This window comes from Lolium perenne, chromosome 7 (assembly GCF_019359855.2).
Source record: "Lolium perenne isolate Kyuss_39 chromosome 7, Kyuss_2.0, whole genome shotgun sequence".
NCBI lineage: Eukaryota > Viridiplantae > Streptophyta > Magnoliopsida > Poales > Poaceae > Lolium > Lolium perenne.
Window position 1 is genome coordinate 2,523,335 of NC_067250.2, and position 26,309 is coordinate 2,549,643.

The 26,309-nt window shown below is 45.9% G+C and overlaps 4 protein-coding genes across 4 annotated transcripts; 2 read left to right on the forward strand and 2 right to left on the reverse strand.

Annotated features, from left to right (window-relative positions):
- LOC127311678 (protein REVEILLE 3) lies at nt 1–4,439 on the reverse strand. The gene is made up of 9 exons (XM_051342127.2): nt 3,895–4,439; nt 3,333–3,390; nt 2,925–3,048; nt 2,672–2,833; nt 2,480–2,584; nt 1,282–1,391; nt 1,007–1,066; nt 423–520; nt 1–323 (listed from the first exon to the last, which is right to left on the reverse strand). The coding sequence occupies exons 1-9, from the start codon at nt 4,347–4,349 to the stop codon at nt 308–310; spliced, it is 1,188 nt and encodes a 395-aa protein (XP_051198087.1). The 5' UTR covers nt 4,350–4,439; the 3' UTR covers nt 1–307.
- LOC127311677 (uncharacterized) lies at nt 4,319–10,750 on the forward strand. The gene is made up of 11 exons (XM_051342126.2): nt 4,319–4,457; nt 4,572–4,859; nt 4,973–5,071; nt 5,162–5,367; nt 5,725–5,906; nt 6,003–6,108; nt 6,194–6,510; nt 7,118–7,489; nt 8,130–8,214; nt 8,456–9,925; nt 10,241–10,750. Exons 2-11 carry the CDS (start codon nt 4,825–4,827, stop codon nt 10,405–10,407), a joined length of 3,039 nt encoding a protein of 1,012 aa, XP_051198086.1. The 5' UTR covers nt 4,319–4,457; nt 4,572–4,824; the 3' UTR covers nt 10,408–10,750.
- Nucleotides 10,751–11,362: 612 nt separating this feature from the next.
- LOC127311679 (septum site-determining protein minD homolog, chloroplastic) lies at nt 11,363–14,075 on the forward strand. Its single transcript, XM_051342128.2, has 2 exons — nt 11,363–11,957; nt 13,350–14,075. The coding sequence occupies exons 1-2, from the start codon at nt 11,477–11,479 to the stop codon at nt 13,787–13,789; spliced, it is 921 nt and encodes a 306-aa protein (XP_051198088.1). The 5' UTR covers nt 11,363–11,476; the 3' UTR covers nt 13,790–14,075.
- Nucleotides 14,076–18,113: 4,038 nt separating this feature from the next.
- LOC127313883 (glycosyltransferase family 92 protein Os08g0121900-like) lies at nt 18,114–19,863 on the reverse strand. The gene has a single exon (XM_051344364.2). It carries the CDS (start codon nt 19,861–19,863, stop codon nt 18,199–18,201), a length of 1,665 nt encoding a protein of 554 aa, XP_051200324.1. The 3' UTR covers nt 18,114–18,198.
- Between the last annotated feature and the right edge of the window lie 6,446 nt (nt 19,864–26,309).

Here is a 26,309-nt window from a genome sequence, read left to right on the forward strand (position 1 = left end):
AAGCGCAACAAAACAGAGTATGTATAGCTCTCCCAAATCTTTAGAAAACATGAGTGGTATAGCAACTGGCTGGGTATCTACTAATATTCCTTACAAGGTACCACAGTCTGCTACTACAATAATGACATGCCAGACTGATCAAATACATAGTTAGAGCAAATCAAACCCCAAAGTTAGTGTTGAGATCACTACACAAAAACTATGTACAATCATATAAGACACTACGACGTGTGCCTAACGGTCCGCACTCAAGCATCTCGTGGTGCACCTGAGTCTAGAGCCCCCCGCTTCAGTTCTAATACTTTCCTCATTTTGTCGTTACCCTGCACAGAGATTCATATGTTTAGCGAAAAAAGCAATATTCCAAGTGTCGACCACAGGTGGGACTTATTTGCTACTCAGAACGAGGAAACATAAATTACATCAGTGGAAGCTGAAGAGTGTGAGTTGAACCCAGATCTCCTACGCTTTCATGCTTGACTTGGCCCACGCCGGCATCATGCGACGAGAGCAACCCCCTCTGCAACAGTCAGCGATATATAGAAGTTGAGTTGGATTCCAAAAAACACGAATCACAAACAACCAGAGTACACAAAATGATCTGACAAAGCATAATTCAAGCCATTTACTTTGCAATAATAATGAAATCTTGCCAAGAATGCACGGACTCTGTTAATATGCAGTATGGAGTGGAACGGGACATCATGTTTGTTCAGTTAACAACAGTCATAAAGAAAATCCATAAAGCTAATGAATTATTACTACAAGTTGCGAAAGAATCATTGTGCTAAAACAAAAAAACTGAACACAATAATTGTGACACTAATGGGATCATCGGACCAAAAAGTGAATATTACTCCCCCCGATCCATCATATAAGTGTCGGAGATTTAGTACTTCTTCCATCCATAAAAGAATGTCTTAGATTTGTCTAAATTTAGATGTATCTATATGCTTAATAGTGCATAACTTTAGAATATAAGAAGTAAAAAAAAGTAAGTCCTTACATGTGCCTCAAAGTTTGGGCTGGACAGGTTCATCGATAGATTCTTCATCAGTACTAGTACCTGGATATTAGACCATAAAACATCATTATCAGTGAATATAGAAGTTATGTAACAAAAGCCAACTCCCTAACAGTAAGTTCCACCTATCAACATAATGAACAAAGTAAGCATCTACGTACACAAACAAAATGGCCTGCCATTGATGCTTGCAGAAAGTAATACTTTTTAACAGGGCATATGAATTAATTATAAAGGGGAGATAACAAATGACATACTGTTTCAGCATCAATAGGATCCATCTCTTGCAATTTCTGCAAATGTCCACTTGTTTCAGGATCAAATACGCTTCCAAGAAATTTGTATACTCGAGCAAAGTCTGGCATGGCTGCAAGTTCACCAGAATAAACATGTCAGAATCAGAATGGATACACCAAAAACAGTAATTAATATCAAGGCCATCAAAGGGTGGTACGAAATAACAGCGCGCCACTCCATTTTCATATTGTAACAAGGTAATAACATCACTTATCATCCAGACATAAAGAACATTATGGTAACTTGCAGAATCTGAAGGACACAACAAAGGTAAACCAAATGCAGAAGGCTTAACAGAGTTAACCAGCTAGAAACAGACTGACACCACAAGCTGAAAGGCTCATTCAAGAGTAACTGAAGTTCTCGCTAAGGAGACCAATAGGTTGTTCTTTTTAGAAAAAAACATGATGTAAGTGTCTTGAGCTTGTTAGTAAAAAAACATTACACATCTCGTCAAACATACACATTTATGAGGTTGCTAAAACAGCGACAAGAAAAAGGGATATTTGCACAACATGTTAAAAACAAGATGCCAGAGTCAGCAAGTCATGGAGAGGCCATAGCAATAATCACTTGAGCTAATTCCTTTTTAGAACTAACATACACCACAAGCTCAAAGGCTCATTCAAGAGTAACTGAAGTTCACTAAGGAGATCCATAGGCTGTCCTTTTAGGAAAAAAACATGATTTAAGTGTCTTGAGCTTGTAAGTCAAAGACATTACACATCTCTTAAAACATACACATTTACGAGGTTGCTAAAACAGCGACAAGAAAAAGGGATATCTGTACAACATGTTAAAAACAAGATGCCATGCCAGAGTCAGCAAGTCATGGAGAGGCCATAGCAATAATCACTTGAGCTAATTCCAACCACTTTTTTGTGAGCCAGCACAATATCAAAATAGGACAATATGAGGCTATGAATCAATACGGCAAGTTTAGCTACAATTCATTCATTTTGGGATTATTTTTCAAATCATGTTGCCTTGGATGGGCCATCGAATTAGGATGTGCCTGACTGGGCAGCACTTTAACAAGTGGAATGGAATTTGCATATATCATGCATTCCCATTATACCTAACATAACTAGTCGAATCCTAGCATTGAAGCAGAGTTGCAACCATAGTTGTTTGTATGCTGCCTAAAAATAAGCTCACCACGCAATGCTGGAAGTACAATTTCTTGCCCAATAGCGTCGGAAGTTGGCCAAATTCCAGATTGGCTCTCTATGCTACTAGAGCAATTATTAGCAGTGGCAAGATCTGTTGCACCATTAAGAAGTAAGCAGCAATTCCTGTAAAAACATTGAGCAAACATATGGAATTCACAGTGATAAAACAATCATAAACCTTCTGGAAGCCTTGGGCTAAAACATTGGGTAATAACATTGTCGCAGGAAGGAAATGCGTTGTTTGCACTTGGGTTTGTAGCAACAGCTGATGCGTCCATAGGTAGAACACATCCGTGCTCGATAATACCCGAAGCTTCTTGCGGCAAGAGTGCTTGAGCGGCTGCCGGATCCCCAAAATATCAAGTTAGGTCTTATTTATGTAGTACTAAATTCTGTTTGTGCTAGTTAGACGCAGGATGGAAAATACTCGCCCTTTTTCGAGGCTTTATGCGGGTACGGATGCGCCGCCTTCCTTTTTGGCCTAGGCGGGGGCAGATGTTCCCCTGTTCCATTCTTCTGAACCTTCAAAAAGTACTTCTGCGCATGGCTCCTTATCTGTTAAAATAATTGCTTTTAGATCATCGCACATTTCAGTGTAGTTATGCTTATGGAAGTTCGGAACAAGTCATCAGTGCGCAAGCTATTAAAAACTTTTAATTACCTTGTACGAGAAAAAGCAGATAAAGATTCTAACCAAATACACTTGAAAAATTTATACCAGCTAAACACGTTGGATGGGAGGCAAAATAACCAAAGGTTTATTTTCAGACAAGAGACGTAAACAGAAAAGTGAAGCAAAGGTTGAGAGCAGAACAGAGCATATATATGTATATATATACCTGTATGACTGTCTTGGAGCCAACAAATGCTTCAATCTTTCTCCAATCACGATCGAACCTGTTAAAACACAGAATCAAACAAATGAATACAACGAAGGAGGATAGCCATTTCAGTTGTAAGACTAGCTAGTTGTACCATCTATAACACTAGTTCTAAATGTTCAGCTAAGCCGACAGCTGACTGTTCGATGCCTGTGCCATTCAATCCAGCGCAAGTTCACAGATTGGAACCACACAAACACAGGGCAACGCTGGTCAGATGGTGGCTGACAACCAAATGGAAATGATCCACCATAGTATTGTCAGGAGATGAGATCCTACTTCCGACCGAGCAACACCCTCAACCAGGAGCAGAGAACACCCTACAGACACACGAAGCGCACCAACTCGCCGGGTCCCGTCAGGATTCAGACCAGCCGTCTACAGACGAAGCTCACAACCCGTGCCGTGATCCAAATTCGGCAGCTGCTCTGGCCTCGACGCGGATCTAGAGCAGGCCACGCGACACCGATCGGCTTCTGAAGTAGAGCCGAGTAAGTAGGCTGGGTTCCTGGGTACTCACATGTGCAGCGCCTCGAGGAACTTGTCGTGCTCCGGGTCGCTCCAGCTCTCCCGCAGCTTGGTGATGGTGTATGGCTTCCTCACCCTCGCCTCCTCCTCCTCGCCCCCTCCGCCCGCCGCCGCCGCCGCCGAGTCCACCGCCGCCAGCATCATCTCCGGCAACCAACAATTTCTCTCGCTGATCCCGGTCTCGCTCGAGCTGTGGAGGAATGGAGACGGAAGCAGAGCCATCACCGCGTGGGCAAGGAAGACGAGAGGAGAAAGACGCTGACGTGGCGAGGCCCGGCTGCTCCTGTCCACGAGTTCTCCCTGTGACACTGACGCCGCGGGCCCACCTCCGCTGGACCGGACGGCGAATGCGCGGAACGTGGAGGGGCAAAACGTGAAACAACCACCGTCTTCTCTCTCGCCATCATCCCCGTTCGATCTCCTCTCTCTCTCTCCCTCGACCATCATCGCCAATCGGAGCAGCGAAGCCCACCCATCGCCGCCGCCCGAACCCGCCGGCGCCCGCGCCCGACGCCGGACTCGCCCGGTCGACCGCCGATCCCCGCGCCGCCCCAGGTACGGCTCGGTTTCCCGCCTCGAGCTCCTCCCCAGATTCGCCGCGGGCTCCTCCTTGTCCATTCCCACGCGGCCTGCCTCTGATGCGGGTTTCCGCTTGCGATTCCGTTGCAGGAGGAGGAGGGTGCACGAGGTCCAGGTTCTGTGCTAGCTGAATCCGTCCCGCGCGCGTGGCCCTGGAGGGGGAGCTGGACTCAGTGTGGTGTGAGATGAGCTAGATTCCGAACTAGGACGACGCGCGCGGCGGCGGCGGCCGCGATTTGAGCCCTCGCGCCTCGCGCCTCCGCCCTTTGCCGGTTGCTAGTTCTAGAGGTTTTAGCCTAGCCTAGTAGAGGCTTCTGTTGCTTCTGTTTGCCGGTGGGTGGGGATGAGCTCCGAGCCGCCCCCGGGGCAGCAGCCCAAGTGAGTACTATATCCCATGCCTCGTGTTCTCAGTTGCTACCGCTAATCTGCTAGCCTACTTCTGCGTGAGTCCTCATTTGATTGGCTGCGCGGTTGCGTGTGCGTGCCTGCAGGAACATGAGGACAGTGTACTCGAGGGAGTTCCTGATCTCGGTCGGCGAGTCCGACCGCTGCAAGCACCTGCCTCCCGGCGTGGACCTGTCGCTACTCAAGTACGTCGCACCCCTCGATCATGCATACCCGCCATATCCTTTTTTCTGTCTGCGGGTTTCGTGTGCTTCATATCTGTTGGCTCTCTGCAGCGAGCTTCAGGTGGCGTCATCGGTTGCGTTCGAGAAGAGCAACAACAACAAGGGCCCGTACGCGACGCCCCTGGGAAGAGCAGATGGGTCGGGGGGCTACACCTATTCGTCGCGTGGCGGGAGCTCTGGAGGAAGGTGGGATACTCGCTCCACGGGGTCGAGTGACCGGGAAGGCGACTTGCCTGACCGTGAGCTGTTAGCGCAGGGTAAGAAGCGTGTGAAACATTGCTGATAAATTTGTTCGATGTGCCTTTCTTTATATGAGCATCCTGTGTTGGTGAAACGGTATTTGTCGTGTACCCGGGAGCATGTTACTTTGCGTCCTGAAAGAGAAGTTTGCTAGTTTGCATGTAGCTAAATACTAATACTCAATGAAAAAGTAAACAACTGAAGGTCAATTGGTTACACCGTTCAAAAAAAGGAAGGTCTATTAATTACATGGCCATACTGGTTATTAGTTAGCCATAATAATTCACTCTCCTGTGCATCTTAATATACATATGCATATTAGAATATTTGCCAACTGCATTTTTTGTTCTGTGGAACTGATTCTTTTCCTGCAGATAGGCGTAACGGAAACCAATACAAACGCACTTGGCAGAATACAGAACATGATGGCCTACTGGGAAGTGGTGGTTTCCCTAGACCGCCAGGATATGCTGGGCAGCTGGCACCAAAGGATCGTGGCAATGTGCCTCAGCCAAACAGGACATCTGAACGCTATCAGCCACCACGCCCTTACAAGGTTTGAGTTTGCATGCATGTATCCATCCTTCTTTATCTTATAGATCGTTAACCTATGGAACATTGCTTAGAGAATATGTTACACACTGTGTGACAGGCTGGACCCCCTACGCGGAAAGATGTTGACTCAATGAATGATGAAACATTTGGCTCTTTAGAATGCTCAAATGATGATAGAGCAGAAGAAGAAAAGAAACGGAGGGGTCAGTATCTCTTACTGCTACATGTAATAGATATGTTGCTTCCGCTTTAGTCACCTACAGTGTCTGACGCAGATTTTCTGTGCAGCATCATTTGAATTGATGAGGAAAGAGCAACACAAATCCCTGCAAGAAAAGAAGAGTGGTCCTGATATTGAGAAAGGAAATACTGGTGGCGATATCATGTCGATGTTACAAAATTCTACTGAAAGCTTAGGTTCTAGAACTAATACTGGGAAGCCAGATGGACGTGTAGCGTCCTCAGTTTATCAAGAAGATACCACTAAAACACCTTCAATTCTACCAGCTCCAGCAGCGAGGCCACTTGTCCCGCCTGGTTTCTCAAATGCATTTGTGGAGAAAAAGGTCCAGTCCCAGACGTCCAACATTGCACTTGAACCAAAGGTGCACATCTTGACTTATTTCAGTAATATAAGTAGATGCTAGCAAATGCATGCAGTTACTATGTAAGTACCAACACTGTACCATATAGTTGCTAACCGGTTTTGTTAGGAAAAAAACAGTTTATTGAACCATCCATCGCCATCTTCTCTCTGATCAAAGTTTGTTGGTCTAGAAAGTTCAGTTAATTCGTTTTAGAATTTCTATACATCATGTTAGGATCACAGTGCAGTGAAGTATGGAATGAAATACTGCTGATAGTTTTTACACGTCTCTAATGGATTTTTATCTTTAAAAAATCTTATGTTGACATGAGTGGAACATAAAACACAATTGAGTGGTGATAGAAGGTGAAAAAATATTTCCAGTTTATTATACTCATGTACTGATGTGATATTGTTCTGTTTTTCGCCGTCACTAGATTGATGTGTTCAATCAGGATAAAAGGAACAACACTTTTTGGATTCTAGTGGTGGCTGTCTGTAGCAACACATGATAACAATATATTATCCGCCAATGTCATACTATTCCTATACTGTGGGGGCTTCCCCTACAGTCATTGCTAAAAAAAAAGTCAATACTGTTCCTTAATTATGTTTGCACTTTGTAGGCCCATGCTGCTGCTAGGGTGGATAAGATGCCCAGTATTCCACAATTTGATGGCCAATTAGAGAGAAACCAGTCAGCAGCAGAGCCCACCGCAGGCAACAGAAATGAGAAGGGCATCTCTGACAACATTGGTGTACATCAGAAGTACACTCTTCCATCTGGAGGCATTAGCTCTTCAACTGAATTTGCTTCTAAAATTTTGAAAGGGACTGAAGATTGGGAAGTGGATGCAATGGACAAGTACTCCGTTGAGAAACAAAGTATGTCAAAAAATAGTGGTTCAGTTAGAAAGGACAGTTCAATCTCAATCTTGGAAGAGTTCTTTGGCAACACATTGTCAAAAAGCGGTGGCAATCTACCGACATACATTGAGGTATGGCAACTAATCCTTGTTTTCCTATGCTCAGTCTTTACTTTTCTACATTTGTGGATGCGTCATGTGGATTTTTTTTATCTCTGTATATAAGCATTAGATACTCACATATTATTGTATCAAAGACCATTTTGTGTCCATATGACCTGTGACATGGACAAACTTTATCCTCTCAATATAAATGTACTGTTGATTGAACTTGCACCTCTGCAATTTGTATCTGATTTTGTTAAGGTATTATGCTGTTCATGTTGTCTTAAATGCCAGTAGGTCTTGCTCAAATAAGATATCTTTTTCTGTGTCAATATAAATATTTCTGTTTCTGAGAATGGATGGCTATGGAGACAAATTTTTTTGTTAAATTATGTGAGTCATCTACATGTAGTGTTTAATGTTGATCGCCCATGGTGATTTAACTGTATAGACCTTTTACTTTAGATGTCATCGTACCCACATCTTGACCTGTTATGCACTTATATTGAAAGTAGCCTTTGGTGGTCACCGTGCAGAAGTGAAAATGTTTCTGGTTCTTGCCACGTTGCTGCAAGTTGCTCCAGTAAGACGAAAGTTACAACTTTGTTGGGCACTCAAATATCTATTAATTGCCGTCTGTTTATTCTGGCTTTGCCGCCTTTTGCAGAGTCAACAGCTGAATACAGATGCCGATATTATGGTCTCGTCTGTACCAGAATCATCCAAATTTGCTCGCTGGTTTCGTGATGAAGGTATCCTATTTCATAATTGTGGCTTGTGCTATGTCATTTCTATATTATGCATCACTTTTAGGATCTAGAATCCTCAGCCGGGAAAACTGTATAACAGAAGTAAATTTTGTGGACATACCCCTTTTTCCAGTAGCAAAATGCATGTTATGTTAAAAGGCGTATCTACACTTGTCCTTTTATTCTGCATTCTTGAATTGATAATCTATTATTTTGATGGTTTTTCTTTTTTTATGTCTTGTAGATTCAAAACCTTCAGAAGACATATCATCAAAGAGCCTGTTCTCCATGATTGTCAATAATGAAACTCCAGGTCCACAAAACATAGCTCCTGGTCCACAGAACATAGCTCCTGGTCCATCTTTATCTGATGGTGCTATCCAGAATTTATCATCGAAAGTACCTACTGATAAGTTCGATGCTTCATCAAAGCTCCTATCATTTACATCTCCTGCACCTGCTGGTGGTATTCGGGAACAGCACAGCCATGGTGGTATCCCAGAGCCAGTTCCAGTTATGATGACATGTGAGGATCTTGAGCAGGCGATGCTAGCACAGGTTGGTAGCAGCAGTTCTACTCAGAAGAATGATGTACATAGGCACCATGCTGTTTTGGACGAGCCAACCGCCAAGCAGAAAGTTGCTGTAGACAGTCATGCATCGCATCCTCTTCTATCATTACTACAGAAAGGAACAGATAACAAGGGTTCATCTCCATTTGGTTTCCACATAGGATCTGCTACTGAACCACAAAGTTCTGATGTAAATGTCATGACCAACAGCAGGACATCTGGAACTATTCCAATTAACAAAACTGAAACTGCCCCTGCTTCAGGAAAGAGCGTGACATTGGAAGCATTATTCGGTGCTGCTTTTATGAATGAGCTCCATTCGACAGATGCACCGGTTTCTATTCGGGGATCTGGATCTAGTCATGAAGGATATTACCCTGGTGAAGATGCTCGGCTCTTCAATAATAATGAAAATGGAGCTGCCCCTAAAGAAGCAAGAACTGGTATAGAGTACCAGAATCCATCATTCTCTGGTCCAAGTCAGGGTACTAGCTTTGACAGGAAAGGCTCAGAAATTTATCTGCCTGAGGAAGACAGTTTGTTTACGATGAATGACCCTTTCGGTGCTCGAAAGCCTGATATTTTGCCGTCACTGAGGTCCAGTAGGGTTGAGGTGCAAAATCAGGAGAGGGCAGTTGATGATCTTAACTATAAGCTTCAAAGCCTTGTATCTGGTGATGTAGAACACCGTCAAGTACTTGGTCCTGATGCTCTGGGGTCCCACCCCCGCGAACAACGTTTCCAGACCGAGTCTCAGAATCTGTATCACCTTCTGCAGGGCAGGCAACCAGCACTGGCTCCTCGTCCTATGCTGGATCACCCTGGTAGTAGGAGTCAACAAGGCCCATTTGACATGCCACAAGCAGTGCGGCATGATCCCCGCCGTTCTTTCCCAGCTAATATGAATCCTATGCAACACACTCTGAATGCTCCAGGGGTCCCTCATTTAGATCCATCTGCCCATCATCCTATGCTTCAGCGAATGCCTGGGAGTTTTCCGGCAGAAGGCTTGCCGAGGGGTGTTCTTCCATCTCAGCCCATGCATCAGGTTGCTGGTTATCGACCTGAGATGAATAATGTAAATAACTTCCATATGCATTCTCGCCAGCCCAACTATGGAGACTTTGGATTGATGCCGCCAGGTGAGAGCCTGCACAAAATCATTTTGTACTTTGTGTTTACGTGCAATTTAACCTGCCACTATTTGGTTCATTGTAAAGTTTTGATGGTCAGAGACACTGTCCTGCTATGAGCGAGTCGACAGTCTGATCTCTCTTCTTACATTGCACAAAATTCACTCATTAAAGGCTCACCTGAATTGTTATGAATCTGAATTTTGATGACTCACATACTGGTTGACTGAAATATAATTCAGCGTCTTTTTGGTGGTCGATACTTTACTCCAACCCTTTGTACATGTGTGATTCACTCACGTATTTTCATTCCATTGTGTATAGGTCCATCGGGTCCAGCAGTGAGAGGCAATCACCCAGATTCCTTGGAGAGGCTGATGCAGATGGAGCTGACAGCCAGATCAAAACAGATACATCCAGCCATGGCCGGCCCTGTACCCAGTGGCAGCATATATGGGTCCGAGCTTGACATGAACTCGGGATACAGATGATGGAAGAAGAATGACTATGTTGTACCCGTTACCCAAACCACCATGTTCTGTGTCCATGAACTTGTGTTCGCGTTTGCGTCGCCATGCCCGGAGTCGTGTGGTTGCTACAAGATAGCCCGTCGGGGAGAGTTTCACCCGTACTGGTGTATGATGTATGTAGTACTTCCTGTCTGAAATGGTTGATGATGATCTATAGTGAAAGGAGGGAAGGAGGGAGGATATATTGGGTGCTGTCATTGTAGCAGCCACATCTGTACTGTGTGTCTGTGTCTGACTATTTGTTTTGAGTTTTGTATAAATGCTGTCCTGCTAAAAGAAAGAATACCAAATTAACATTTCTGCATTTGGTCTCCCTGCCCCAGTTCCTGAAACTGAACTTGGTGGTGTTTTAGCTGGTTGAGGTAAAATGCCTGCTTGTATCAACCATTCACATCAACTGTGACAAAAAAAAGTTGTGATATAAAGTGCAAGTATGATTAAGAAACTAGAATGTAAAACAGTCTTGCACGATATTCACGATGTTGTTGTTTCATTGAATTTGCTTCAGGCTCGCGATTCTACTTTGATCGTTATGGATTGGTACCAAGATCAAGTCCTAGGCAAGCGGACCTAATTTTAACAGCCGGTACGGTAACAATGAAAATGGCTCCTTCTTTAGTGATATTATATGAGCAAATGCCTGAACCAAAATACGTCATTGCTATGGGAGCTTGTACTATTACAGGGGGAATGTTCAGTACGGATTCCTATAGTACTGTTCGGGGAGTCGATAAGTAAATTCCTGTGGATGTCTACTTGCCGGGCTGCCCACCTAAACCGGAGGCGGTTATAGATGCCCTAACAAAACTTCGTAATAAGATATCGCGAGAAATAGTTGAGGTTATTTTTTTAGTATTGTGATGGAAAAATAACATTTTTTCCCCTGTAGTCTCTGAACTCTGTGAAGTATCTTGGGAGTGAGAGCACTAGTGGCACTGTAGTGTAGTGTACTGTTTTGGTTTCAGCCATGGTCGCGACCGCCACCACCTCCTGAGCTGAGATCCCCCAAACCCTAGCCCTAGCCGCACCAATGGCGTTCGCGCCGCGGCTCCTCCTCCCCCCTCGACCCCCCGCGCCGGCGGCGGCGCGGCACAACGGCGGGCGCACGGCGCCGGAGCTGTCGGGCCCGACCCCGCGGGTGGTGGTGGTGACCTCGGGCAAGGGCGGCGTGGGGAAGACCACCACCACCGCCAACCTCGCCGCCTCCCTCGCGCGGCTCAACTTCCCGGTGGTGGCGATCGACGCCGACGCGGGCCTCCGCAACCTCGACCTGCTGCTGGGGCTCGAGAACCGCGTCCACCTCACCGCCGCCGACGTGCTCGCCGGCGACTGCCGCCTCGACCAGGCCCTCATCCGCCACCGCTCCCTCCAGGGCCTCCACCTGCTCTGCCTCTCCAAGCCGCGCTCCAAGCTGCCCCTCGCCTTCGGTTCCAAGACCCTCACCTGGGTCGCCGACGCGCTGCGGCGATCCGCCAGCCCGCCCGCCTTCATCCTCATCGACTGCCCCGCCGGTCAGACCTCCCCTCCCCCATCTTCCTATAACCTCACGTTTGCCTCAACGAGTCCATGTTACAATTGGTTCATCTCAAACTGATAGTGTAGCTCCATCGATTATTCGTATGATTCTATTCTACCGTTATGCCTATACTGCAAATGTAGTTCTATCAATTACTCTTATGATTCTACCATAATACCTATACTCTAGCATCGGTTACTTGCACGAAATGGAGAGTGCGGCCCTTGACTTGCTATACCGAATCATAGATTTGCAGGAACTGCCTAGTATGTTGTTTGTCAGTGTTGTGTGCTGCTTAATTTTTATTGAGGAATGCAACCAGTCATTGGGATGCTCATGCTGTTCTTGCTTGTCCCTCCATAGATTATAAACATTTCAGAGTCGGTTCTGATAATACTAGTGCACACCTATGATAAGATGTGTTAGATTTGTTGAATTTGACCCACCTATTGTGCTGTTTTTCACTGCTATTCTTCTCTTAGTTTGCACGAGGAGTGCAGCCAGTGATTGGGGATGCTTTTGATGTTCCCTTTCATCCATATTGGTTGCCCCAGATTATAAGGAGTTCAGAGCCAGGATGTATTATGAATCTCTGATTACTCTCATGATGCTAGTGCATACTTATGATATGATATCTTGATTCTCAAATTTGAGCCATCTGTCTGTGATTATTAAGATTCCTCAGATGTTAAAGCCAATTGTAGAGTTACTCTTAGATCAATCTACCTGAGTTGCATTTCTTACTGCTGTTTCGAAGCACTCCAGTTTCAATGTTTGTATTCGTCACAACATAGTACTATCATGTATTACCCCCATTGCGATTGAACTTTTGCAATACATAGTTTGCATCATTGCCAGTAACAGTTATACAAGGAAGTTTGCATCTTCGCTTAGTTTGCACGAGGAATGCAGCCAGTGATTGGGGATGCTTTTGATGTTCCCTTTCATCCATATTGGTTGCCCCAGATTATAAGGAGTTCAGAGCCAGGATGTATTATGAATCTCTGATTACTCTCATGATGCTAGTGCATACTTATGATATGATATCTTGATTCTCAAATTTGAGCCATCTGTCTGTGATTATTAAGATTCCTCACATGTTAAAGCCAATTGTAGAGTTACTCTTAGATCAATCTACCTGAGTTGCATTTCTTACTGCTGTTTCGAAGCACTCCAGTTTCAATGCTTGTATTCGTCACAACATAGTACTATCATGTATACCCCCATTGTGATTGAACTTTTGCAATACATAGTTTGCATCATTGCCAGTAACAGTTATACAAGGAAGTTTGGTTGCCAGCCACTGCAGTATACAATTTAATCTTGTTCCGTGCAGTGGCTGAAATGTGCACCTTCACGCTGCTGAACTTGCTCTTGCCTTTTGTAGGTGTTGATGCCGGGTTTGTCACTGCCATTGCCCCAGCAGAAGAGGCGGTGCTCGTGACCACACCCGACATCACGGCCCTCCGCGATGCCGACCGTGTCGCGGGGCTGCTAGAGTGTGATGGCATCAAGGACATCAAGATCATCGTGAACCGGGTGCGTCCCGACCTGGTGAGGGGGGAGGACATGATGTCTGCGCTCGACGTGCAGGAGATGCTAGGCCTGCCCTTGCTGGGCGTGGTGCCGGAGGACTCGGAGGTGATCCGCAGCACGAACCGTGGCATGCCGCTGGTGCTGACGGACCCGCCGACGCCGGCAGGCCTTGCTCTGGAGCGGGCCACGTGGCGGCTGGTGGAGCGGGACGCGATGACGGCCGTCATGGTCGAGGAGCAGGAGCGGCCCAAGAAGAAGAGCGGCTTCTTCTTCTCGCTCTTTGGCGGGTGAAACTAACCTTCTGAGTTGGGATGCTGGGGCTGTGTATAGAGCTGTAATTGGGAGGAGACGCTTGGCTGTTTTTGGTGTTGTTTTGCTTTTGTTCTAGCGTAGCACGATTCATTAGACGAAAAGTCATTTTTTTTCTTTCTTTTCAGAATTTTTGCTCTGAACTTTAGTTAGATTTAATGGATGCTGTTTTTGTGTTTCCAAATTCCGTTGTAACTTCATCCTCTGTTTCCCCCCACTTAGGAGAAGAAAGTAAAAGGGGTTTCTATCATTAGATAACTGAATCAAATCTACAAATCCCATATCTATGCTCCTTCCTAATATCAGAGCCGGTTGTGGGGGTAAAGAATGGCCAGATACACATAAACTTTACAGAAACACTTGGCACCTACTAAGAACGATATACAACAATTCTGAGCCGGATACACATAAACTTTACAGAAACACTTGACACACCTACTAAGAACAATATACAAGAATTCTGAGCCGGATACACATAAACTTTACAGAAACAGTTGACACCTGCTAAGAACAATATACAAGAATTCTGAGCAGGTTCTGGGGGTGAAGTATTCCGTGTCATCCGGTTGAAATGAACATTCAGTACATAAGACGTACTACCTTAATCGAGTCAACTAAAAAGAATCGGCAGGAGTAGTTGGTACGGACTTTGTCTGAGATTTTTTGAAGTCATCTGAGAAATGTGCAATTGGTTAACTCCGCCTATGTTGTCCCAACATAGCCGGTCCCAAGTCCATGTAAAGGAGGAGGGTTGTGATAGGCTTGACGAGCCAACGTAAAAACCCAGCCACTCTTACGGAGATAAACCCAAAAGATTTTTGTTGGAACGTAACCCTCTTAGCGACGCGCTATATCGGAACCCGGGTGTGGTGTCAAATGGGCAAGAGCCGGGTCGTCACCCCCTAGGTGGCGTGCCGTATCTTGATCTGGATACGGTGGCAAGTGAGCAAGGATCGGGTCATCGCATCCTTAGTGGCGTGCTACATCGGCGCCCGGGTGTAGTGGAAAATGAGCAAGGGTCTTCGCATTTGACTCGACGAGTGCGAAGGGTAAGGAAGCTAGCCGAGCCTAGGAGGTTTCGCTTAGGTAGCTGGAACGTAGGGTCCCTGACAGGTAAGCTACAGAGCTAGTTGATACAGCGGTGAGGAGAGGCGTTGATATCCTTTGCGTTCAGGAGACCAAGTGGAGGGACATAAGGCGAAGGAAGTAGAGGATACCGGCTTCAAGTTGTGGTATACGGGAACGACTCCAAACAGAAATGGAGTAGGCATCTTGATCAACAAGAGCCTCAAATCTGGAGTGGTAAACGTCAAGAGATATGGGGACCGGATTATCCTAGTCAAGCTGGTAGTTGGAGACTTAGTTCTCAATGTTATTAGTGCTTATGCCCCGCAAATATGCCACAATGAGAACACCAAGAGGGAGTTCCGAGGAGGCCTAGAAGACTTGGTCAGGGGTATACCCAGTGGCAAAAAGCTCTTCATAGGAGGAGACCTTAATGGCCACGCGAGTACATCTAACATAGGTTTTAAAGGGGTGCATCGGGGCTTTGGCTATGGCATCGGGAATCAATAAGGAGAAGATGTCCTAAGCTTTGCTTTAGCGTACGACATGATCGTAGCTAACACCCTCTTTAAAAAGAGAGAATCACATCTAGTGACTTTTAGTAGTGGCGACCACAGCAGCCAGATTGACTTCATCCTCTCAAAGAGAGAAGACAGGAGTGCGTGCCTAGATTGTAAGGTGATACCTGGAGAGAGTGTTGTCCATCAGCATAAGCTTGTGGTGGCGGACTTCCACTTTCGACTTCGTGTCCAGCGGGATAAGCGTGCGGAAGTCGCTAGAACGAAGTGGTGGAAGCTCAAGGGGGAGGTAGCTCAGACGTTTAAGGAGATAGTCATTAAGGAGAGACCGCTCAGACGTTTAAGGAGATGGTCATTAAGGAGGGACCTTGGGAGGAAGCAGGTGATGCAGACAATATGTGGATGAAGATGGCGACCTGTATTCGTAAGGTGGCCTCAGAGGAGTTTGGAGTGTCCGTGGGAAGTAGAAGCGAAGTTAGGGATACCTAGTGGTGGAACACTGATGTCCACAAGACTATTAAGGAGAAGGAAGATTGTTTCAGACGCTTGTACCTGGATAGGAGTGCAGATAACATGAAGAATTACAAGATGGCAAAGAAGGCCGCAAAGCGAGCTGTGAGTGAAGCAAGGGGTCAGGCGTATGAGAACCTCTACCAGCGGTTAGGCACGAAGGAAGGCGAAAAGTACATCTATAGGATGGCCAAGATCCGAGAGAGGAAGACGAGGGATGTTGACCAAGTCAAATGCATCAAGGATGGAACAGACCAACTCCTGGTGAAGGACAAGGAGATTAAGCATAGATGGCGGGAGTACTTCGACGAGTTGTTCAATGGGGAGACTAAGAGCTCTACCGTTGAACTAGACAACTCATTTGATGATACCAGTAGACGTTTTGTGCGATGAATCCAGGAGTCTGAGGTCAAGGAGGCGTTGAGAAGGATGCATGGAGGCAAGGCAATGGGCCCTGATGGTATCCCCATTGAGGTGTGGAGAGGCCTCGGAGACATAGCGATAGTATGGCTAACTAAGCTCTTCAAGTCCATTTTTCGGGCAAACAAGATGCTAGAAGAATGGAGATGCAGTATATTAGTACCAATCTTCAGAAATAAAGGGGATGTTCAGAGTTGTACTAAGTACCGTGGAATTAAGCTTATGAGCCATACAATGAAGCTATGAGAGAGAGTCATTGAGCACCGTTTATGACGAATGATAAGCGTGACCAAAAAACAGTTTGGTTTCATGCCTGGGAGGTCGACCATGGAAGCCATCTTCTTGGTACGACAACTCATGGAGAGATACAAGGAGCAAAAGAAGGACCTGCATATGGTGTTCATTGACTTTGAGAAGGCCTACGATAAGATACCGCGACACGTCATGTGGTGGGCCTTGGAGAAACACAAAGTCTCAGTAAAGTACATTACCCTCATCAAGGACATGTACGATAATATTGTGACAAGTGTTCGAACAAGAGATAGCGATACCGATGACTTCCCGATTAAAATAGAACTACACCAGAGGTCAGCTTTGAGCCCTTATCTATTTGATTAGGTGATGGACGAGGTCACAAGGGATATACAAGGAGATATCCCATGGTGTATGCTCTTTGCGGATGATGTGGTCCTAATCGATGATAGTCGAACGGGGGTTAATAGGAAGTTAGAACTTTGGAGACAAATCCTGGAATCGAAAGGTTTTAAACTTAGTAGAACTAAAACTGAATACATGATGTGTGGTTTTAGTACTACTAGGCACGAGTAGGAGGAGGTTAGCCTGGATGGGCAGGTGGTGCCTCAGAAGGACACCTTTCGATACTTTGGGTCAATCTTGCACAATGATGAAGATATTGATGAAGATGTGAACCACCGGATCAAAGCCGGATGGATGAAGTGGCGCTAAGCTTCTGGCATTCTTTGTGATAAGAGAGTGCCACAAAAGCTAAAAGGAAAGTTCTATAGGACGTCGGTTCGACCCGCAATGTTGTATGGCGCTGAGTGTTGGCCGACTAAAAGGCGGCATGTTCAACAGTTAGGTGTGTCGGAGATGGGCATGTTGAGATGGATGTGTGGCCACACGAGGAAGGACCGAGTCCGGAATGATGATATACGAGATAGAGTTGGGGTAGCACCGATTGCAGAGAAACTTGTTCAACATCGTCTAAGATGGTTTGGGCATATTCAGCGCAGGCCTCTAGAATTTCCAGTGCATAGTGGACGGGTAAAGCGTGCTGATAATATCAAGAGAGGACGGGGTAGACCACACTTGACATGGGAGGAGTCCGTAAAGAGAGATCTGAAGGACTGAAGTATCACCAAAAAACTAGCCATGGAAAGAGCCACGTGAAAGCTTGCTATCCATGTGCCAGAACTATGAGTTGTTGTTGTTGTTGAGAAAAGTGCAATTGGTTGCATTTTAAGCTAGTGCTTCTGTAACATTAGATTTGTACTATCGTGCACTTGAGTTTCAAGTTGGGTTGCAATAAAAAAAAATTCAGTTGTAATGGGGTGGGGTGGCAACTGAAATTTTTTCAGTTGCAATTGGGGTTGCAACTACGAAAATAACTCTAAACCATTAGATTTGCTTTGTGATCCGTGCTAATAGTGAATTGGAACATGAGTTACAACTAAAATTCGATAACATAATTCTACTCAAAACTATTGGTATATTAACACTACCCTTTAAGCTCATCAATACAAGGTCGTGCATATTTCCTGTGGGTTCTCGAAGTAAAAGTACCTATACCTTGTGATGACACTTGACTAGTTGCTTTTGTACATAACCTTGACCATTGTCACTTGTGATGAAAATATTTTATGAGCCAGGATATGTACTGGTTGTCTGTGGGTGAGCCAAATTGTTTCCAAACCCAACACCGAACCATCTCCGAGTCACATCCCTGAGGAGAGTGTCGTTCACGTCGCAAAACTTTTGCGGCCAACCGGTCGGTTCGATCGGCTCAAACCCTAGACCAGGGGTCCGGTCATTGGACCCGAGCTCCACCTTCTCCGTCCAGTCGGCGGTGTACGTCGGCGCCCGGCGGTGGAACTTGACCTTGAACTCTTCCCAGGCTTGGTACTTGTAGTGGTTCACCCGAACTCGAGTGTTCCACCCGGCCTGGAACCCAGGCTTAAGCGTGAAAGTGTGGATGGAGTTCACCAGCGACCGGTCCACCGCCGTGAGCCGGACGAACGACTTGCGCCGCTCCATCGTCTTCCTCCGGCATGTGTAGCCCTGTGTGACCCCCTCCACCGGATGCGCCGTTCGCCCCGACGGGCCGAAGTCGGCGCACCATAGCGACACTTGCCCGACGTCTTGCTTCACCGATGCTACCACTGACCGGAGCATCGGTTTCGCCGGGCTCTCCGACCGAGCCCAGTGCGGGGAGAAGATGAACTCGTCGGCGTCGATGAACACCATCCACTCGCATGCGTCGCGATGGACCGCCGCGCCGTGGGATAGTGCAGCTTCTTGGGTCTTGGGCCATGGCCAGATCTCGGTGGAGATGTCGAACCCGGCGGAGGTGAGCTGGCGCACCTCGTCTGCCAGGTCGTCCTCGCTTCCGTTGTCGTAGACGTAGAACCGGTCCACGCCCACCGCCGCGTGGTAGACTACCCACTCGCGCAGGAACTTGGCCATGTCGCGGATCATGGTGCACGCGCAAATCAGCCTCTTCTTCTTCTTCCCCGGCGCCGCTGAGGCGTGATGGCGTGGCGGGTCATACGTTGCAAGCGAGGGGATGGGCTCCTCCTCGCCGGCTACCACGAGCGTCACGCGGAGCTCCGCATGAGTCGTCATCGTCGCTGGTGGAGGCGGCGGGCACCGGAAGACCTGCTGGGCCGACGTGGTGGCCGGGAGCGAGGCGACGGCGTTAGCTGCGTCGCCATGGTAGTACAGGCACCGGATATCTTCAGCCGCGCGGTTGACTTTCTTCCGTGTGTTGACGCCCTTGGCGAAGACCAGCACGTCGCCGCCGTCGATCACGGCGGACTCGTACACGATGCGGTCGCTCCACTTCAGCATCCCCGGCAAGGCGCCATCGCCGGCGGTGATGACCGTCGAGGCGGCGAAGACCAGGAGCGGCGCAGGTGCATCGTGGTGGTAGTGAACCCTCACCGGCTCGGGAATGATGCAGGTGTAAGCGTGGCGTCCGGACGCCGGCAGCGACCCCAGTGATCGTGCCGGAGATGACACCCCGCCCCGGAACACGCAGGTACCGTTCCCGGCCCCCGGTGCATCAGTAGTTGAGTTGTTGGATCGTCTTAGCAGGACGAGGACCTGCCACTCCGGAAGCAGCACGGCCTCCGGCAGTGGCGATTGGCGGCCGGAGCTGACGGTGGTTGTACTCCCACCACTGACGGCGGGAGGCAGCCGGCGCTGCGACACGCACGTGATCAGGCCGGCCGGGATGATACAGACGAAGAAGAGGAGCACCATGACGGAGAGGATGGCGGCGGCATGCTGCCGGCGCGACTGCATGGCACGCGGCCGGACAGACAGCGGCAATCGATGTTAACTGTGCTTACGCAAAAACTAGCCGGATCGGGCCGTCGCGCTGTTTGTAGCTGAGCCGAGCTTTGATCGTGACACGGCCGGCGATGACTACGACCGATCACCGATGCATCCGTTAGTGCCTAGCACGGACAAACACCGGTTTTGTTTAAGCGATTAGTCGACTAGGAGTCTAGGACCACGAAGATACCACTCTTTGCCGTTTTTTATTCAAAAAATCATCATTTGCATATCATTCTCTTTTGTAGATTCTTCTTCTTTCCTTTTTATTTTCCTTTTTTGCAAGTATTTACAGTACATTGTGTGGAAATCCATTTTAATTCTTGCAGGGGCACTCCCTTGTCTTACAGAGTGCTCGTCGTCTCGCGCGTCTGATTCTGATCGGACGGTCTCAAACAAGTGGCACTACCGGACAAACCAACGACATCATATTCTTTCCTTTTTCGCCTTCCAGTTCGTAATCATCCTTGTCTCTCTCGCTTCATTCCCCTCCTCTCCTCCTCCCTCCCGTCCTCCACCCTTGATTTAGCTTTGCCAGCGTCGATTTGTGCAACCGGAAACCACGGCTCAGACCCCCAGGTTGTTGCGAGCAGCTGCGGAGGAGTTTCGAAGGAGCGGCTCCGTGGGTCGACGATTCGGGTGCGGTGGTTCCCGTTGGTGCAGGTCGATTCGGGGCCGTGCCTCCTCGGATCATCCATACTGAGCCCAAACAAACTTAGTGGGCGAGTCATCGACGAGATTTGGCGTCGTGCCTTCGTGAATCGACGATTCTTAGGCTAGGCCAGTTGTTGGTAGAGCAATTCAGGAAAGGAGAGTATGGGCTTCATAGTTCTGGCGAGTTCTTCTACATCGCTTGTTCACAATCCTGTTAGTTTATTTGATTCAGTTGCGTTTTGCTTGACTGACCGATGTGGGATTTCGCTCGTTCAGTGTGGCTATTCTCGGCTAGTTAGACACGACGGATCTAGTTTTCTGCGTAGTACGGGCTGTTCTCATCTACTAGTTCACGGACTTTTCTAAAATATCGAAACCTCTTACTAATATTTTGCAAAAGGATGCTTTATTTTCTTGTAATGATGATTGTGTGGAGTCTTTTAATGTTTTAAAGAATGCTTTAATTAGTGCTCATATAATTCAACCACCTGATTGGAATTTACCTATTGAAATTATGTGTGATGCAAGTGATTATGCGGTAGGTGTTGTGTTGGGTCAAAGAGTTGATAAGAAACTTAATGTTATATATTATGCTCGTAAGACTCTTGATGGCGCCTAAAGAAATTATGGTACAACTGAAAACAAATTTTTAGATGTGATCTTTGCTTGTGATCATTCGACTACTAAATATCTTATGAATAAGAAAGATGCTAAATCTAGGTTTATTGGATGGGTTTTATTATTACAAGAATTTGATTTATATATTGTTGACAGAAAGGGTGAGGATAATCCTTTAGCTGATCATTTGTCTAGAATGGAAGACATTCCGGATGATCCCTATTAATGATAGCTTTGCTAATGAACAACTTGCAAATATTAATGTGTCTAGTGTAAGAGTAGCTTCACCATAGTTCACTGATTATGCAAATTTTATTGTTGGGAAAAAGTTATGCCACCTCATTTTACCTATCAATAATGAAAGAAATTCTTCTATGATCTTCATAGTTTTAAATAGCGGGCTATAGGATACAGCCGCGACCTCCAAAAAAGGCTATAGCCCGCTATAGCCACCTTTTAACACGCGAATGCCTTTAGCCACGCCTTGCTCGAAAGGCTATAGCCGGGCTATAGCGGAGCTATAGCCGGCTATTTAAAACTATGGATCTTAGACATTACTTTTGGGATGATCCTTTTCTTTATAAAAAAGGTGTTGATGGTATTATTAGATGATGTGTACTTGAGTTTGAACAACAGAGCATTATAAAAGACTGCCATGACAAATCTTATGGAGGCTGATGTCTACGCACGCTTCTATTCCTGTAGACAGTGTTGGGCCTCCAAGAGCAGAGGTTTGTAGAACAGCAGCAAGTTTCCCTTAAGTGAATCACCCAAGGTTTATCAAACTCAGTGATGTAGAGGTCAAAGATATCCCTCTCAAGCAACCCTGCAATTAAGATACAAGAAGTCTCTTGTGTCCCCAACACACCTAATACACTTGCAGATGTATAGGTGCACTAGTTCGGCGAAGAGATAGTGATCGAAATACAAGTAATATGGATGATTATAAGTAGTAATTGCAATCTGCAATAAAAATGGCAGCAAGCAAACATGTAGCAGAACTTGTTGGAAACGGTGTTTCAATGCTTAGAAATAAGGCCTAGGGATCATACTTTCACTAGTGGACACTCTCAACAATTATCACATAAGTGAATAAATAAATGCTACTTTCAAACACTCTCTTGTTGGATAACAAACACCATTCATTGTGTAGGGCTACAAAAGCACACCTCAAGCCGGAGTAAACAAGCTCCACAACATCCGGAGTTCATATTAAAGTAACCTCTAGAGTGCATAATAGACCGTTGCAATTTAGACCGAGTACTAACATAGCATACACACTGTCAACAATAGCTATGAAAGGGGGAATAGATCACATCAATAAAATCATAGTAATAGTTAACTTCATAATCTACAAGAGATTACAATCATAACCTATGCCAAGTACTACATGATGCACACACTGTCAACTTTACATCATGGAGGAGGAATAGACTACTTTAATAACATCACTAGAGTAGCACATAGATTAATAGTGATACAAAGCTCATGATCACATAAAGATCACATGGGAGAGAGATGAACCACATAGCTACCGGTAGAGCCCTCAGCCTCGGGGGAGAACTACTCCCTCCTCATCATGGGAGACAACAATGGCGATGAAGATGGCGGTGGTGTCGATGGAGATGACTCCGGGGGCAATTCCCCGTCCCGGCGGCGTGCCGGAACAGAGATTCTGTCCCCTGAAACTTGTCTTCACGATGGCGGCGGTTACGGAACTCTTCGTGGAATATCATCGATCGTTATAGGGTTTTCGGAGAAAGAGCTTTTTATAGGCGAAGGGGCGATGTCGGTGGAGCCAGGGGGTGGCCTCCCCATAGGCTGGCGCGCATGGGGGCCTGGCCGCGCCGCCCTGTGGTTTGGGCCCCCTGCTGGCCGCCTCCGACTCTCCTTCGGTGTTCTGGAACCCTCCGTGAAATATAAGATCGTGGGCTTTTGTTTCGTTCAATTCCGATAATATTTCCTGTGTAAGATTTCTGAAACCAAAAACAGCAGAAAACATGAACTGGCGCTTCGGCATCTTGTTAATAGGTTAGTTCTGGAAAATGCATAAAATCATTATAAAGTGTGAGCAAAACATGTAGGTATTGTCATAAAACTTGCATGGAACATCAGAAATTATAAATACGTTGGAGACGTATCAGAGGCCACCACGCGGGAGACCGCACAGCTGCAAAAGTATTGCAATCTGGTTTTTATTGGCCTACTTTATTTAAAGATTGTGCTACTTATGTTAAAGCTTGTGATAAATTTCAATGCGTTGGAAACATTGGTAAGAGAAGTGAAATGCCTATGAATTATACACTGCCTCTTGAATGATTTGATGTGTGGGGATTTGATTTTATGGGGTCATTTTGTGCCTCCAAATCGCAGCATACTCAAATTTTGGTTACAGTGGATTATGTTACTAAGTGGGTGGAAGCAATTCCGACAAAGAGTACTGACCATGCTACTGCAATCAAGATGCTGAAGGACATCATTCTTCCCAGGCTTGGAGTAACTAGATTTTTAATTATTGATGGTGGTTCTCACTTTATTCATCAAGTTTTTAGAAAAATCTTGGCTAAATATAGTGTTAATCATAGAGGAGTATCTTCACCCACAAACTAGTGGTCAAGTTGAATTGAGCAACACGGAATTAAATCTTATATTGGAACAAGCAATTAATAAGTTTAGATCTGATTTGCCAACTAAAATCAATGAAGCATTTTGGGCTTATATAACTGCTTTTAAAAATCCTATGGGAATGTCTTCTTATAGAATGGTCTATGGAAAAGCATGTCATTTACCTATAGAGTTAGAACACAAAGCTAGGTAGGCCATAAAGGAGCTTAACTTTGATTTTAAAACTGCGAGATAGAAGAGAATCCTAGACATAAACCTATTAGATGAATAGAGAAATGAAGCTTATGAAATTGCTAGACTGTTTAAAGAAAAAGTTAAAATTTGGGATGACAAAAAGATAAAGAGGAAGGAATTCAAAGTAGGAGACCAATTGTTATTGTTCAACTCTCGTTTCAAGTTCTCTGCAAGAAAACTAGCATCGAGATGGCAAGATCCATTGGTTGTGCAGGAGGTGTACCACTCCGGAGCCATCTGTCTCCATGGAGATTACAAAGGTAAACCTCATGTTGTTAATGGACAACGTCTTAAACATTATATTGCAGGAGAAAAGTTCATAGGGAAGGTGGAAGAATTACATCTTCGGACTCCAGAAGCTATCATCACCGAGAATTTCCCTCTGTCAGACACCTGAAACCAATAAAAGTCGAGATCTGGTACGTAGCAATATCAGAGTCTTTTAATATTTTAGTATATTTACTTTTTTTTTGCAAAATAAGGAAGTTTCGTGAAATATTTGTGCGAAATGGAGTCATGAGGGGCGAAAGAGCCCAGGTGGCGCGCCCTAACTTGTTGGGCACGCCACCTGAGGTTGTTCCACCTCGGACTTCCTTCGCCTCGTTTTCAACTCAAACTCTTTGTTTTACCAAAAAAAAACCATCAATATATACCCCCTCTGCCGATCTAATCTCGCATCGAGTCTTTTTCGAGCGAACATTATTTTCTTCCCTGTCTTTCAGATTTGTCTCCACCAAAGCCTTAGCTATGTCTTTGGGAGACTCATACCAATGCTCCTCCATGCAAGATGATTATGATGTGCTCGATGGCCTCAGCCCTACATCCATGTGGAGGAGGAGAAGGAGGAGGGATCCCTCCGAAGATGAAGATGAAGATGAAGAGGAAGAGGAAGAGGAAGAGGAAGAGGATGAGCAGAAGGAAGAAGAAGACGATGAGGATAACACTAGTCACCAACGCTGAAGAGAAGGGGAAGCTCTCGGGACCTATTATACCAGTTGTTGCCGCGAGAGTTGTGCCTTATCCTCAAAAGATGAAGCTCACCGCTCGCATAAGCACTGGTGGAGGAGTCCCTAAACACTCTTTATCTTCAAGCATCTTGTTATCAATCTATATCACAGGGAAATCGCAAAGGTCCCATCTAAGGATCTTTTAGGAGAGTGGGATCAACACATCCCCAAAAGGATGATCGGATCAGCGCCGGAGTGGAAGCCTAGCAAGGGGATGATCGGATGGAAGCTGTGGGAAGACATGGCAAGGAGTTCTGTGCAACTTCATCAAGCTTGTAAGCTCATGATGGGTGATAACCCACAAGTATAGGGGATCGCAACAGTCTTTGCGGGAAGTAAAACCCAATTTATTGATTCGACACAAGGGGAGGTAAAGAATACTTATAAGCCTTAACAACTGAGTTGTCAATTCAGCTGCACCTGGAAAAGCAGTAGTAACAGGGGTGATGTGAAAGCAGCAGTAATATGAGAGCAATAGTAACAGTAACACAGTGGCAGTAGGAGTAACACAGAGGCAATGGCACCAGAAAATAGTTGATACTACTTCCAATGACATATAGAACGAGTATATGATGATGAGAGATGGACCGGGGTTCCCAGCGATCTACACTAGTGGTAACTCTCCATTAACAAGTGACAAGTGTTGGGTGAACAAATTACAGTTGGGCAATTGATAGGATTGAAATAGCATTAAGATAGAACATCAAGATTATTAATCATGTAGGCATGTTTTCCATATATAGTCATACGTGCTCGCAATGAGAAACTTGTACAACATCTTTTGTCCTACCAGCCGGTGGCAGCCAGGCCTCAAGGGAATCTACTGGCTATTAAGGTACTCCTTTTAATAGAGCACCGGAGCAAAGCATTAACACTTGGTGAAAACATGTGATCCTCATATCACAGCCTTCCCCTCCGGTTGTCCCAATTTCTGTCACTTTGGGGCCTCGGGTTCCGGACAGCAATATGTGCAAACAACTTGTAGATACAATCTAAGCAATAATTATAGAGCTTAAATCTAAGATCATGCCACTCGGGCCCTAGTGACAAGCATTAAGCATAACAAGATTGCAGCAACAATAACTTCACAAACTTTATAGATAGACTAATCATAATGTATCATCCATCGGATCCCAACAAACACAACACCGATTACATCAGATGGATCTCAATCATGTAAGGCAGCTCATGAGATCATTGTATTGAAGTACATGGGAGAGAGAGTACCAACTAGCTACAGCTAGAACCCGTAGTCCATGGGGGAACTACTCACAG